Genomic DNA, 15152 nt, shown 5'->3' on the forward strand with positions numbered 1-15152 from the left:
GTTCACAGCCCTGCCCTCCGTGTGCGTCACTGTGTGCGTGCGCCTCCGGTTCTAGCGCAGGGCACTGGGGGACTGGTAGTTCGGGACTGTCCCCCGGGGCTTCGCATCGCGAAGGATGAGAAATGACCACAAGTCCCAGAAGGCCGCGCGGTCTCACCAGCGGGCGCGTCAGTTCTAAGGGCAACTCCTCTGGCAGAAGCTGTGCATCTGGTGGCCGCGGGGTCTTATAGTGATCACGGCGTTGCTTCCCTCGGTGGCTTCCTTCCTCACCCTAAGGCCGCCGCCATGAAGGATTCCCTGGTGCTGCAGAGCCGCGTCCCGGCGCACCCGGACTCCCGCTGCTGGTTCTTGGCCTGGAACCCCACCGGGACCCTGTTGGCCTCGTGCGGCGGCGACCGTAAAATCCGCATCTGGGGCACCGAGGGTAAGGCCTGGCTTGGCTTTGTGACCCTGGTGCTTAGGAAGACGCTACTTCTGGAAAGGGTTTGTCGGGAGAAGGAGTGTGCAAGCGTCAACAGACAGGCTGGGGTTGTTGCGGGAACTGGGATATGTGCTGAGCAGAAAAACGAGGAGAGTAGGCTGAAGAGCAGTTTGACAGTTTTAGAAGCCCGTCCAGAGGAAGTAGTTCGTTGCATCGTTGTGATAGCAATTGAGTTTGTCCCCGCAACAGGGTTCCACTTTCAGTACCGGTTTTTGATGGCATGATGGTGCTCCAGAGCCTGTTCTCTGCCTGTAGGTGACAGTTGGGTTTGCAAGTCTGTCCTTTCTGACGGCCATCAGCGCACCGTAAGGAAAGTGGCCTGGTCCCCCTGTGGAAATTTTCTGGCCTCTGCCAGCTTTGATGCTACCACTTGCATTTGGAAGAAGAACCAGGATGACTTTGAGGTAACCAGGCTGCATGGGAGCAGATTGTTACCTGTTTGCACCGCAGGGCTTGGTCAACCTGGACCAGTTTGGGCTTATGAGGTACAGCCTTTACTTCATTTTTGGACTATAGAAATGGGAGTTGAGTGTGCTCGTTCATGACTATAATCCCAGCATTTGGGACGCTGAAGGAGGAAGATTGCCACCTGGTTCCACCTAGGTCATCCTGGGCTAGAATGAGACCGTTTCCAACAATAACAAATTGTTATCTTAGATATTTTACTAGGGCCTAGGACTCTTGGCCATCAGTTCACAATGTTTTCCCCTTTCCAGTGTGTAACCACTCTCGAGGGGCATGAAAATGAGGTCAAATCTGTGGCTTGGGCCCCATCTGGCAACCTCTTGGCTACCTGCAGCAGAGATAAGAGTGTGTGGGTCTGGGAAGGTAAGTCTGCGTGCCCCTGGTTACAGTGGAGGATCAGCTCACTGACTTTCAGATTTGTCCCTGATAGGGTCAAATTTTTTTCTCCAACAGTTGACGAAGAAGATGAGTATGAATGTGTCAGTGTCCTCAACTCTCATACACAGGACGTTAAGCATGTGGTTTGGCACCCGAGCCAGGAGGTAAGTCAGACAAGGTAGGAAAGAACCCTGATGTGGAGGCTTGTGCCCAGCCTGCTTGCACTCTTCAACATCATCTTCACTTTCATAGGGATCCCTGAGACTGTCCTGCCCTGACAGGGTTTGATACTGTACCTCTTGGACAATACAGACAAATGTTAGGTCTCCTTTCTCACTCTTTCAGCTTTTAGCTTCTGCCAGCTACGATGACACAGTGAAGCTGTACCAAGAAGAAGGAGATGACTGGGTCTGCTGTGCCACTCTTGAAGGTCATGAGTCCACTGTGTGGAGCTTGGCCTTTGACCCCAGTGGCCAGCGTCTGGCATCTTGTAGTGATGACCGTACTGTACGCATCTGGCGACAGTATCTACCAGGAAATGAACAAGGTGAGGGGCTAGGAGTTAGAGATTCCTTTCCTTAGAGTTTTATAGTTTGCCAAGACGTATGGTCTACAAAGATAGAGTCTGCCATGAATCACAAATTAGATTTAGTTTGTCACAGTCTCTAGAGAAGCACCAAAAGAACTAGGGATAGCTTTGTGAAACAAGGCCTTCCAACCAAATTTTAAGAGGTCATGTAGAGTCTGAACAGGAGAATGTAACACAAGAATTCCCAGCATCAACCCTGCCCCCTCCCCCCACAAAAAAAATGCTGGGCATTGGTGGTTCATTCTTTTAATTCCAGCACTCAGGAGGCAGAGGCAGGTGATCTCTGAGTTTGAGGCCAGCTTGGTCTACAGAGTGAATTCCAGGACAGCCAGGGTTACACAGAGAAACCCTGTTTCTAAAAATCGGGGAGGCGTTGGCGGGGAAGCTGGGCATGGTGGCGCATGCCTTTAATTCCAGCGCTTGGAGACCTGAGGCAGCCAGATCTGTGAATTTAAGGCCAGCCTGATCTCCATAGTGAGTTCCAGGACAGCCAGAGTTTGTATAGTGAGACTCTGATTAGAAAGGAAAAGAGAAAACCCAGCAGCATGAGTTGGCTGATGGTGGGAATGTCTAAGCAGAATGTGAAGAGGATTCCTTGAGGCAAGACAGAGAATTGGGAGGAGTAAAGTTGGTTGGGTTGCCTAGTGGGTGGCCTTAAAGGGCAGTTTAACTGGTTAGATACAGCCTGCAGTGGGACAGATCCTTCCTTCTCAAAATTGTTGGGTGGTTACAGTTGTAAGGCAGATAAGGAGGGTGGGAACGCAGCTGGGGCAAGCACTCATTGAGTGATTGGCCAGGGAAGAAGGAAGGGCTTGGGTTCTCCTTGGTCAGAGTACAGGTGCTCAGAAAAGTCTGTCACACAGGAGTGGCATGCAGTGGCTCTGACCCCAGCTGGAAATGTATCTGCACTTTGTCGGGCTTCCACACCAGGACCATTTACGACGTTGCTTGGTAAGACCTCCATTCCATCTCCGTAGCAGGGATTTCACAGATGCCATGTAAAATTTCTTCAGATTAGGCCTGCTTATGGCTGCTCTGTGTAGTTCTAGGAGCAGGAAGTTGACTGTACCCAAGACTGTTTTGGGGATAAGATCCCAGGCTTCAAGGGCAGCAGCAGCCCTAAGGATCCGCATAGCACTGGACCACCCTGAGATAATCATTGACTGTGTGCACTTGTGACAAGGGAGTTTGCTGTTGGGTGACTGACTCTTACAGTCTAGAAAAGCTGTCTCATTCTTCCAAGAGGCAACTCTGGACCTGAGTATTGGATCTTAGAAATAATTCCAAACCATGAAAAGAAAATCTGTTGTGTATCAAAACTTTATTTATAGCAAATGTTTGCGAATATCTATCTCATGAAAATGGACTCAATGGGAGGCAGAGGCAGGCGGATCTCTGAGTTTGAGACTAGCCTGGTCTAGTCTCAAACAGAGCAATTTCAGGACTACACAGAGAAACCCTATCTTAAGAAAAAAAAAAGGAAATGGACTCAAGTATTTTGACTTTGGAAAATTACTGCATGCGCACACGCACATACACACACACTTAAAAGCTAAGTTTATAGCATTTGCTATGCAAAAACTGAAATTTACTTTTAGCTAAGGAGGGTTTGTGTTTTGTTTTGGTATTTAACTACTTAAAATTAAATCTATTTGGGGCTGGAGATAGCTCAGCAGCTAAGAGCTTTGTCTACTCTTCCAGAGGACCTGAATTCAATTCCCAGCACCCACATGGCAGCTAACAACCATCTATAACTCCAGTTCCACAGGATCTGACATCCTTTTCAGCCTTGGTGGGCACCATACACATAACAACAACAAAAAACTCTTTAAAAAATAAACTTCTCAAACATTCATTGCTAGACAATTGGAATTTTTGCTGATTTTATAATTTACTAAAATGAATAGGCAGTTGAATATTCCAGGTTCAAAAGTAATGGGGGACTCTTCAGTGCTTAGAGTTCTTGACTTTAAAAAGTTATGGTAAAACTTAAGTTAAACAATTGTCCTGTCAGCTGTGGATTCCAAGGATAGTTGTAATACACACCTTTTTGATATCCACAAACCGTTTCTCTGTGTAACTTGTCCTGTGTAACTGTAGCCCAGGCTGGCCTCGAACTCACAGCAATCTGCCTGCCTCTGCCTCCTTGAGTGCTGGGATTAAAGGGGCGCCCGGCTAGTAAAGCTTGTTAACCTCAGTGTTAAAAGGTTAAGGATGCTGTGACAGGGGCAGCTGCTTCTGCCAAGTGGGGAAGTGTGATTTAGTCTTATTGGTAGCTGGGCAACCAGGTGGGAACACCTGAGGACTACCAGGGCCTTTGTGGATGCGATGGATCTTAGTTAGGAAGCTTTTCTGTGAGACACTTGTGAGGCTTGAGGTTTGGGAAGAAAGTAGGCCAGGGACTATAGGACACTTCTCCCTAATTTACCAGGTTGGAGAGGCAGGGGTCATCTGTCTAATTACTGGCATGTATGTTCCTCCCAGGTGTCAGCTGACAGGGGCCCTGGCTACAGCTTGTGGAGATGATGCCATCCGAGTGTTTGAGGAGGATCCGGGCTCAGATCCACAGCAGCCCACCTTCTCTCTGACAGCCCATCTGCGTCAGGCCCATTCCCAGGATGTCAACTGTGTGGCTTGGAATCCCAAGGAGGCAGGGCTCCTGGCTTCTTGTAGTGATGACGGGGAGGTGGCCTTTTGGGAGTATCACCAGCCTGCAGGCCTCTGAGCTATGGCCTGACTTGGGAGTCTTGATTCCCTGAGAAGAGGTCCTAAGACTTTCCTAGTCACGGAGAGGACATGAAGCATCCTTAACCTTCATTTGGCTTTCTGACTTCCGTTTTGATGTGCTGAAGCCACAGGACCATTCACTGTTTCCCTCCCTTAATATGCGGGAGCCACGGGAAAGAGTCATGGAACAGCAGTATGCTCTATTACAAATTTTGCTTGATTTAGGGCTGGTGTTGCATTTTGGGGATATATATAGTATTTATAATCACTATATATGTATATAGGAGAATGAGTAAGTTTGAGAACTTTCTGAAATTGTGACCTTTATAAAAATAATCCATCTGTGCTTCATTGTTTTACAAATAAGATCATTTATCATTTCTTATAATGCCACTGTTTAGAATAGGTTCCGCCTTCCCAATTTCTATGGAAGTTCCTTGAATTTAAGACATGCAAGCCAGCTGTGGTGTCTTCCTAGCACTCCATCAGCAACTACAGAGCAATCAGAAGCAGGTTAGCCTTGGCTACAAAGCAAGTTTGAATCTAGCCTAGGAATACAAGACCCTGTCCCCAAATAGATGTTCAAAACTGAAGGAATTTTTTTTCCTTAAATGTAAGTTTGTTGAGAGTAAAAGGACACTCTGCTTTCCTTTACAAATCCTTGAGACATGCTTTTGTGACAACTGAGGATATGAAAAGAAACAACCCCCCCCCATGACAATTGGTTTTTAGTGAGAGGCAGAAACCTTAAGGTTTTTCTTAAGGCAATATTGTGGTCCTCTAAAAGACAACAGCAGTCTGGGTTGGTGGCGCACATCTTATGATCCAGAACGTAAGAGGCAGACTAATCTACAAAGTGAGTTCCAGGATAGCCAGGGGCCATCTCAAAACAAAACAAACAAGCCAAAGTAATAGCTTATGTTTGTGCTGCTGCCAAATCTGTTGTTTTTCAGAGCAGAGAGTAATTAAGATGTCTGGTAAGCCTTCTAGAAGAGTGCTGATTAGGAAAACACTGAGAAATGCTTATGGGTTTGAGTATGAGGGTTGTCTCCAAAACTGGAGCCCTCACTTAATTTTTTAGATCACAGTTGTGACTTTAGAGTTTTTGAAAAACAGTGGAAGCAATATCCAGAGCAATGGTGGCTAGACTGATCTGCAGATCCCTGGGAGTCTTAGGAACCTTTCAGGGTAAACACTGTAACATGACTGAGGAACAGTACCAGTTAAAATAGCCACCTATCTTCACTATCTTGTGCCCACAGTGGGAATGGAGCCAGCTTCCACCACAAGAAAGATGACTAATTATATTAAACACTGACCCCTGAGAACACTTCTGATACTGACAAATGAGAAAATTCCTTTCAGCCCTCAGCAGTGAAGTACAGTGATCTTGAGGAAAAATAGGGACAGTTGTTGCAAGCCAGGTTAGCTGTTCATGGCATGCCATTTTTATCAGAACTAGAAAAATAAGGAATTTACGTTTGGCTATTTAGCTGTATTTCTAAAAAATGAACATTGGACTTTTCAGTGAGTGTTCACTGCTAATGGTAAATGTGTGAAAGACAAAATTAAAATTTCTGAAAACTTGTGTTGCAGCAAACTTTAGTGGTAATCAAAGTAGCCAATGCATGGATATCTTGAAATATATGAGATGTTGTGGGTCATTCTACAAATGACCAATGTGCTGGTGTCACAAAATCATTCTGATAGCAACTCTAGGGTGGGGCAGTGGGTTTAATAGTGCAAGATGCATGCGTGCAGCTGTAGAGCCACGCTGCCTTAAGGAAACATCCACGTAGTTACCATACAGTATCAAAGGAAAGCCACAGTTATTTGAAAACTTCTTTCCCAACTCTGACACTGACATGGTTCAGCTAAACCACAGAAGACTGAGCACAGGAGTGTTAAAGATCCTGACTGGCTTCTATTAAATCAGTGATCGCACACTTTACCATGCTGCTCTTCTCCCAGAATTTATTTTTCTTAAAATAAATTTTCTTGTTATTTTAAAATGAACTGTCTTAATTTTTAATATAACAAGTATCAATAGATATAACTAGGTAATGAAAACTTTGAGGCTGTACTCAGTTTGCTGAAGGAGAAAAGGGTATCGAGACCATCATTTGAAAACTGCTGGCCTAGGGGAAAATGAATCATCTTTCAGCACTGTTCACAATTATTCCTAAAGAACAGAAAGCAAGCATTTGCAGTAGCATGTCTGAGACTGTAATAGGACATTTTAGGCTGACTACAATCACACCTTTCTGGTGTATCTTAACCACATTAGTGCTGCTTACAGTGGGGGAAAGGCTACGGAATTTCAGAACACAGATCACAAGAAACTCTACTTGTTGGTCTCTGGCCAAGATGCAGTCAGCCCCTATTGCCATGACACTAACTTGGCTACCACTCAGCAACATCTATAAAGGAAGCTGAGATAGCAGCATGAGAGAAGAGTAGCTATTATCTACCCTTGTTGGACCTTCAGACTAAACCCAAGAAAAGGGCAAGTTTGTCCTCCATGTACTTGATAGGAAGGTTCAGTGCTGAAAGGAGGGTTTTTCCAGTCAGTATCGCCTCTCAGGACACATCATTTTTCCAAATTATTTATTAGAATGTTTGACTTAAGGAACTACAAAAAGCATGCCTCCCAACTATTATACACAGTTCATGCTTGACATGACACTTGAAAATACTGGACCCAGTGCTTGAACTGCAAGGTCCAAAGTGGGAAAGTAACTGGACATGGATTGGGGACAGCGGCAGCCTGACTACACCTCAGGCTGACAGACCTGGTCTACAAAACCAATTCCCCTGAACTGTCCACATTCCTGTTTTCAGGTTCAGTGTCCCTCTACATGAGAGAATACTTCAGACTCAATCTGAATCACTGTCTGTCTCGGCTTCCTTCACATCCACACTGAATTTATACTCCTGGTCACATCCCATGTAAGCGTCACTCATGAAGTACAGGGTGTAGTTGTGGCCACCTGTGGCTGGGGCCACAAAGTCTAGCTTCACCTAAAGACAATAGGCAGAAATCAGGTTAGTAGGGACCTGGGAGGAGGCAACCCCTGGTCCAACTCAGGGATAGGTGCAGGGTAAACTGTACACACTCACCTTGGCTTTCTGCTGCAGGGTCAGCCTCTTGATGGAGATGAGGCTGTTAGACTTGGCGTCGCCAATCACAACCCACCAGCCCTCTTCACGTTTCTACAGGAACCAAAAACCAATAATTTGAGCATGTAAAAGTTGATGGCCACAGCCAACTACGAGAATGGTTATGAAAAAGTGTCAGAACTCAGATTAAAGTTTTCCAAAGTTGCTTGGTCTTCAAATATGCAAATAGACTAATTTTTCCGTTCTATCTCATTTCTATAATCTAAGGTACCTTTATTATTTAATGCTTGCCCCTGACTCTGAGATGCTGTATTAGAGATTCAGCCTTGGAGCATGGAAGCTTCAAGTTCTTAAGAAACTTAGGTACAAGGCAAACTAGCTGAAAAATCTTAACGTGGAGATGAACCTGCAACAGATAATACAAAGCAAGCCTCTGGGGCCCCTTCTGACATCTTGTCTCTCTGGAGAAGCCCTCTTTGTTAGATGTAGGAGAGCCTATTTGGCCCAGTGGCAGTTTCCTAGAAACCTGAATAACTTGTCTACAAAAGTACCTGAAATTTATCTAGCATCTGTGCCCAACTTTCAATTCTCCCATATAAAGATTAGATTTCCTTTTGATTTAAAAATAAACATGCTACTAGAATCAGAGTGAAATATTATTGCAGGAAGATTAGAAAAGCCCAAGTGTCCTGGAGCCATTTACAAATAAATATATCTTAAAAGTCAGAGAGATATTAACAGTCGGATGTTAACATTGACCAGCCATCCACTGTTTAAAAACAAAAAAGAAAATTCATGGTAACAAGACTAACACTCAGCCTTGTGAGTTCACTACCCCTAGTCTACCCTCCCCTGGTGGGAAATGTATTCTGTACTCAAGACCTAGCCAGTGAACAGGGCCTCAAATGGACTTGCTAAAGCCAGCTGCTAAGACATACCTGTGGGAAGAGAGGTGCAATGACAGGGCCCGTGACTTCTTCCTCTCTCTCCAGTTGCACCAGAACCACAACTGGCCCACCACTGGTGAAAACAAAACAGTATATGAGCACTGTGCTTGTGGGCAGAGAGCCCAGGGCAGGCCTCCTGGCGCTTGCTGGCTCACCTGCGGATGCTGTCTTTATCCACCACTTCATAGGACAGTTCAATATTTGGATAGCGGTTACAGAAGCGGGCCACATCCGCAATCTGGCTGTCAGTCAACTGAAGCAGTGCATTCCGCTCTTCATCCTCCATTTCCATGATGTCAAAAACACTCTCCACTCCCTATGGTGATCGTGCAGCGGTCAGAGGGGCAGAGAACACAAGCAAATAACATTGGCTCCAAAAAACTGTTCATCTTACTTCCTACACTGTCAAAGTCATCTAAAAGCAGCTTTAGAAAGAATGCAGACCACTGCTGGCCCCTTTCAGATCTCGGTTCAGATGGAATCCTTCAAAGGAACCAGCTTCCCCTGCTAATACTTGCTTCCCACAATCCACCTGCAGACTAGGACTTCTGTTCTCAGGCTCATCACCCAGCACTCCAGGTCTAAGCTCACCTTATCTGTGCAACGTTTGATATGCTCTGAGGTGAAGTGTGGCAGCTGCTTCAGGTAAGAGTCCTTAGACCACATGGCTTGGGTGACCATCTGAGCCAGTTCCATGGCTGCCAGAGCAGGGCTGAGCCACCCATTGCTAGAGAGTACATCCACACAGGCCTGAATGAGCCGGATTGCCTGCATGAAGAGAGAATATAAGAGCAGGTGGGCTGGGAACCCAGCCTTCTGAGGCCCCCGCAGCCAGTGAACATCCAAACCCCACCCACACTACCTTACTGAGGATCTCTTCTGTGTCTGACTGCAGTTCAGCACTCAGCTGCATGCGGGACAGGTGAGCCTGCAGCAGCAAGTTGGTCTTCACATGTGGGTCATTGAACTTGGGGTTATTCAGCTTGTGGGGGACCTTCTGAGCCAACTAGAATGTGAAAGAAAAACAGCTGGTGATAAATAGAGGACGCTACCTTGGAACTGCTCAGACCAAACACCACGTGGCCCAGCTAGACTCTAGAGGGAAGGATGGAGAATTGTAGGTATGTGTGGGAAGATGTATGAGGGTAAGAGAGGTATGAGAAATGTGTGAGGGTATTGGTGACAGGAAGCCATGTGCCAAGTTTTCACTCCTGAATGGTCTTCTAAAGCAAATGCCCTCACCTGGCGCAGGAGGTTGTCTTCATGATGTCTGATTGGAATGTTCTCATACTCTGCTGCATTGGAAATAATCTCAATAAGTCCTCGAACCTTGGTTTTGGCATTTAGAGACATGCTGAAGAGCTCTGAAAGAAAACAAGGTATTGTAAGAAGAGCCAGTGGTGGGGAAAGGAACAGAATAACAAAAACCACTGCCTGGGCTGCACTGTTTTCCTGCAGGGTCATCACTGTGACAAATGCTGGTGATGAGATCTTATCCTGACAGACTCCAGAAGCCATGCACCCCTGGTCCTCACCAATGGTGGTGTAGTTTATGTAATAGTAGGCAGCAATCATGCCCAGATTCAGAGGCGCCACATCCATCTCATCCTCAATGCTGATGCACTTGGACTGCTCCAGGTCACTGAGGGTCTGTTCCACCAGTTCTGACAGATGGTCAGACAGATGACGATGGGATATGCCTGTGGAGATGTAAGAGACAAGACTCAGGACACTGCCTAGCGAGGGCTGCTAAAACCTCCAGGGCAGTGTGTACTCTTCAGTTCGCTGACCCTGCAGGTTGTAGTAATTGGGGTTCTGTGTCATTCGGCGATACAGAAAGGTCCAGGTGAGGTAGTCCACAGCATCCTGCTTGTTCTCAATGGTCTTGGTAACAATCTCAGCATTGAAGTGGTCATGCATACAGTGGTCCAGGTGAGACTCTACTGGCAATGGCTCATATAAAAATTTTTTGAAAAAATCCTGTGGGTTGGAAAAGAGGAAGCATTAATAAAGAATCAATGACAACATGGTATTAAAGGGTCAAGGACAATCTAACAGGCCTGTGTGATATATTATAGCAGCCAACTAGAAGAAACAAACACTATCAAAGCAGGAATAATACAAAGCAGGAATGGGACATGCCAAGCCCCATAGTTAGAGCAGTAAACAGTGCATGAAGAAAGATAACAGGTGGGAAGACATGGACAATAACATGGAACCAGCAGCAAAAACAAAGAATAAAATTCTGCGTGGCTCCATTTTATTACAAAAGCAATCAGCAGAAAAGAGTGAAAAGTTTATTAAAGACACTAAAAAATATTCACGAATCTGTTCAAAGGATCTAAGTTCCCTGTAACTGACCTTTTTGGAGCCCTGACACATGATGACGCAGCGCCCCTCATCATCCTGCAGGGGGCGGTTGGCATGGCCCACCATCTGAAGCACATCGTAGATGGGGTAATCTACATAGCTGTGCAGCAGAGAGAAACGATGAAACATGTCAGGAGGCCTGCCTGCCTTCAGTCACAGGCACAGAAGATGCAAAGGCCAGGAGATGAGGTCAAACTACATCAAAACTGGCCACGAACCTGTGTGTTTTGCAACTCATTTCACTCACTCACCCACACATTCATTATTTTAGTTTCTAAATGAAAGAGTCATGAATGTGTTAGTCAATGAACCTGAAACAAAGCCACAAACCTAGGTAAGGCCAGAAGCAAAATAACACCGTATTAAAGGACCAAACTTAAAGTCAAACGTAAAGGTTGTGTGTTTCACAAATTAAAAAGTAACCAAAACTCAAAGCAAATTTCAAAATAATCTGCATGTTGGGGAAAAAAATAAAGTTATATCATTCCGGCTCTGAGAACACTGAACCCTGCACTTCTGTAAGGACCCATCCAGTCTTCCTATTGTGGGAAGCAGGCCAACAACCACCTCTTCTCCTCCTGTCTATAATGTCTTATCTCTCTAAACTACTGAGAGAGAAGTCCAACAACTAAAAAGCAAATACAAGTCGAGGTCCTGGGACCAAACACTAACACAGTCTAGTGGAACTCTTGCCTTGTTTAGGTGCCTGTACCTGCATTTGCAGACTTACACTCGTTTTAGGAGGGAGATCTGTTTATGCCCATAGCAACCGTACTCACGCATGGATCTTGCCATTGTAGTACTGAGTATCCATGATGATCACTAGGTGAGCAGCAACATTCATGCCCCAGCAGAGACTTCGAGAAGCCACAACCACCTGGATAGCCCCTGAGCAGGGGAAGGGAGAGGAAGACTGAGGGCAGGGCTCCCGGAAAACATCTGCAGGCGGTGGCCAACCTTGTGCTACATTTCAAAACTCAGAGTGAGGCTGTCTAGGAACAAGGGCTGACCCTAATGAAGGGCTGTGAAAAGCCGTACCACACTATTGGTACCTTTTGCTCTGAGACTATCCTAGAAGAAACAAAGCAATCTAAGAGAGTTCAAAGCCCAGGAAAGTCACACCTGCACTGCACTGGCTCCCTGAGGGTGAAAGCTAATACCGACCCAACTGTGGCTAGTTCATCAAACTTACTCTGAGCATATCCAAACCAGGCTGATTCAGAATAAAAAACTGACAGTGTCTCTGGCAGGATGAGCTACAGCAAGGCTCTGCCACACAGTGCCAGAATAATGAATGATCCCTAAAATGCCACAGGTCAAACAAGGGTAGCAGGCAAAAGGAGATCCACAAATCCACAGCCACCTTTTAAGGTCTAACCCCACACAGAACCTAGATCTACTGGCCGATGGGCCCCGACTCCAGAAAACCAGGTTCTGAAATGGTACCAGCTTATGTGCCTGTTTTCTAATCTAGCAGGGAGAAATATCTGTCCCAATTATATCCTAAGTGCTTTAGAGGAAGCTAAGGAGATGAGACATACAGTAGTCTACTGGCATTGTGAACTGAGTACTGTTCCTTAGAGAAATGCTATCCACATCCTCAAGTTTAATACAACTGTGAAAGCTTTGGGCACTATGAGGTTTTCTTACCTGAGCTGAAGAGTTGCTCTACTAGGCGCCTCTCCATGGGACTCAGCCCTTCATGCAGGTAGCCCACCCCATTTAATAGTGTTTCCTTGAGTGTGCTGTCACTCAGCTTCTCCAGGTAAGGGATCAGATCCTTCTCAGTACAATGCAAGAACCTGGGCAGAACAAGTTTGAGTCAGAGGCATTTCAGTCTGTGGTGGACCCCAGCCTTAAGTGTCCCCTTAGCCAGGGCAGGGGGCAACTTCATAAAACATGATCTTCATGCACCCACCCATCCCAGAAAACAGACCACACACACCTCTGCCGCTGGATGTCTGCTGCACAAGTAGTGAGGATATCTATTGCAGTGAGGCGGGTCTGCTTGCGAGATGGGACAAAAACAATGACGGGCTTCTTAGGTGAGTGCTTGGTGATAGCATGGTACACAGGCTTGGCCATAGACAGCAGGCGAGTCTGTGTGTGACTGATGTTGAAGCCCTGGAAGCAAAGAGCGAAGACATTGAGGTCACTAGACCCAGGTAATTAGGAATCCCTGAGGCTATGGAGGAATGAAGACAGGGTCCTACCTGGATATGCAGTTCCAAAGGTACAGGACGCACATTAGGGTGGAAGTTGAAGGTGGAGGTGGCACTGCAGCCCAACCAGTGAGCCACATCCTTGGCATTGGAGAGTGAGGAGCTCAGTGCAGCAATTCGAATGGGCCGCTCAATCTGGGAGGAGATGTAGCGCATCCGGGAGCAGATCACTTCCAAGACAGGCTGAGAAAGAGAGAAGGAGTCATTCCAGGCCCAGGCTCCCCACCTCCGCCTAAGGGTGTTCCCTTTGTCAACTGCCTCTGCCAGTCCCAATTATGGGCTCTCCATAACTATGTGGTGCCTCTACCCCAAAGAGACAACCATCACTGAGCAACATCATTTTCTAAGAGTTCTATCAAAACAAACAACAAAAACAAAAACACCTCAGGTCGCCTTTTGAAATAAAGCGATAGGCAGAATTCTTTGTGAAGACCCTTGTCCTTGGCTTCCGGCCCAATGTGAACTGGGCAGTCCCAGACCTCCTCTGTGCTGCAAAGCCAAGCATACCCCATTCTCGCCCCCAATGAGGTGGACCTCATCCACCACGAAGAGGTTAATGTTCTGGACGTTCTTGCGCTGCTTCCACCTCCTGGAGAGGATGTCCCACTTCTCAGGGGTACTAATGATGATGTTGCCTTTGCCCAGAAGCTTCAGGTCTGTGCTGGTCTCCCCCGTCAGCAGCACCACCTTCTTGTTGAGCCTGTCCTGAAATTTCTCATACCAGTCCATGTACACCTGAGAGGCAGGGGAAGAAGACATAAGAACAGTAGGCCATATGTGCACCTCTCACTTGCTAGGAGGAGAACTGACACGTTAGCGAGAACTGCTGCTATGAGACCTTATACTATTTTGTTTGTTTGTTTGTTTGTTTGTTTTGAGATGGGGCCCAGGCTGACCTCAAACTTTTTTGTGGGTTCAAATGAACCTATTATATCAGCCTCCTAAGCAGCTGTGATGACAATAATTTCCCACACTACTCTATTCATGATACTGTTTTGAGCCACACCAGCTTTTAAATGACAGGGAAGTATTTCTTTAAAAAATGATAATGTGCTAGGCGGTGGTGGCAAATGCCTTTAATTCCAGCACTAAGGAAGCAGAGGCTGGTGGATCTCTTGAGTTTGAGGCAAGTTCCAGGACAGCCAGGGCTACACAAAGAAACCCTATCTAGAAAAATAAAAGAAAAAAAAAATGATAACGCAGTTGGCAGAGATGAGAAAACATGTGGAGTAACAGATGAAATGGGTTCTGGGAAGTTCACAGACGCACGGCACATTACACACCTGCTCTGCCAGAGCCTCCATGGGGGTAATATAGACACAGCGCCCCTCAGAATTCTGCAGCAGCATCCGCAGGATAGCAAACTCTGCACAGATGGTCTTCCCACTGCCCGTGGGGGCCCCCACAAATACGTTATCATCGCTGTTGTACACAGTATTAAACACTGGAAACCAAAAAGTTTGGAGTCAACATGGAGGCGAAACAGAACATTATGAACACCAGGAGACACAAAGTCAATCAGCTATGCAATACAAAAAGGCCTGGAACACTGGCCCGGCTGACTGTGCCTCACAATACTTTCTCCTACAAAGCAGGAAAGAAAAAAGTCCAAGATCAAGCTACAGTCTCTTGGAGATTTATAGAAATTTATTTAAGAACAAGCAAAAGAAATCTAACACCTTTGCCTCTCAAGGACCAGGACTCAACGAAAAGGACAGGACACCTTTCTCTGCCCCATCAGCAGAGAATGTTCTCTAGAAATGGTCAAATACAGATGGTGAGCCCCAGCATCAAGACTTGGCTAAAAGCCCAAGCTCAACTATTAATTGGTTTAATTAGGACTCCTTCCTATG

At 46.2% G+C, this 15152-nt stretch overlaps 2 protein-coding genes across 2 annotated transcripts in view; one reads left to right on the forward strand and one right to left on the reverse strand.

Annotated features, from left to right (window-relative positions):
• Positions 1–47: 47 nt before the first annotated feature.
• Positions 48–6228, forward strand: Ciao1 (cytosolic iron-sulfur assembly component 1). The gene is made up of 7 exons (XM_055618283.1): positions 48–424; positions 737–885; positions 1198–1309; positions 1400–1488; positions 1670–1871; positions 2777–2864; positions 4398–6228. Exons 1-7 carry the CDS (start codon positions 286–288, stop codon positions 4636–4638), a joined length of 1020 nt encoding a protein of 339 aa, XP_055474258.1. The 5' UTR covers positions 48–285; the 3' UTR covers positions 4639–6228.
• Positions 6229–7230: 1002 nt separating this feature from the next.
• The window catches only part of Snrnp200 (small nuclear ribonucleoprotein U5 subunit 200), a 29536-nt gene continuing 21614 nt past the window's right edge, over positions 7231–15152 (reverse strand). The window contains exons 30-45 of the mRNA XM_055618166.1: positions 14583–14743; positions 13807–14034; positions 13291–13482; positions 13023–13201; positions 12728–12879; positions 11857–11965; positions 11069–11177; positions 10498–10687; positions 10243–10407; positions 9950–10071; positions 9570–9713; positions 9299–9475; positions 8863–9023; positions 8699–8780; positions 7761–7853; positions 7231–7661 (exon numbers count right to left, since the gene is read on the reverse strand). Coding sequence (XP_055474141.1) covers positions 7518–7661; positions 7761–7853; positions 8699–8780; positions 8863–9023; positions 9299–9475; positions 9570–9713; positions 9950–10071; positions 10243–10407; positions 10498–10687; positions 11069–11177; positions 11857–11965; positions 12728–12879; positions 13023–13201; positions 13291–13482; positions 13807–14034; positions 14583–14743 — 2408 coding nt within the window. The 3' untranslated portion in view covers positions 7231–7517. The remainder of the gene's footprint in view (positions 7662–7760; positions 7854–8698; positions 8781–8862; positions 9024–9298; positions 9476–9569; positions 9714–9949; positions 10072–10242; positions 10408–10497; positions 10688–11068; positions 11178–11856; positions 11966–12727; positions 12880–13022; positions 13202–13290; positions 13483–13806; positions 14035–14582; positions 14744–15152) is intronic.

Source organism: Psammomys obesus, unplaced genomic scaffold, assembly GCF_907164565.1.
Source record: "Psammomys obesus unplaced genomic scaffold, mPsaObe1.curated_primary_1811, whole genome shotgun sequence".
In the NCBI taxonomy this organism is placed as follows: domain Eukaryota; kingdom Metazoa; phylum Chordata; class Mammalia; order Rodentia; family Muridae; genus Psammomys; species Psammomys obesus.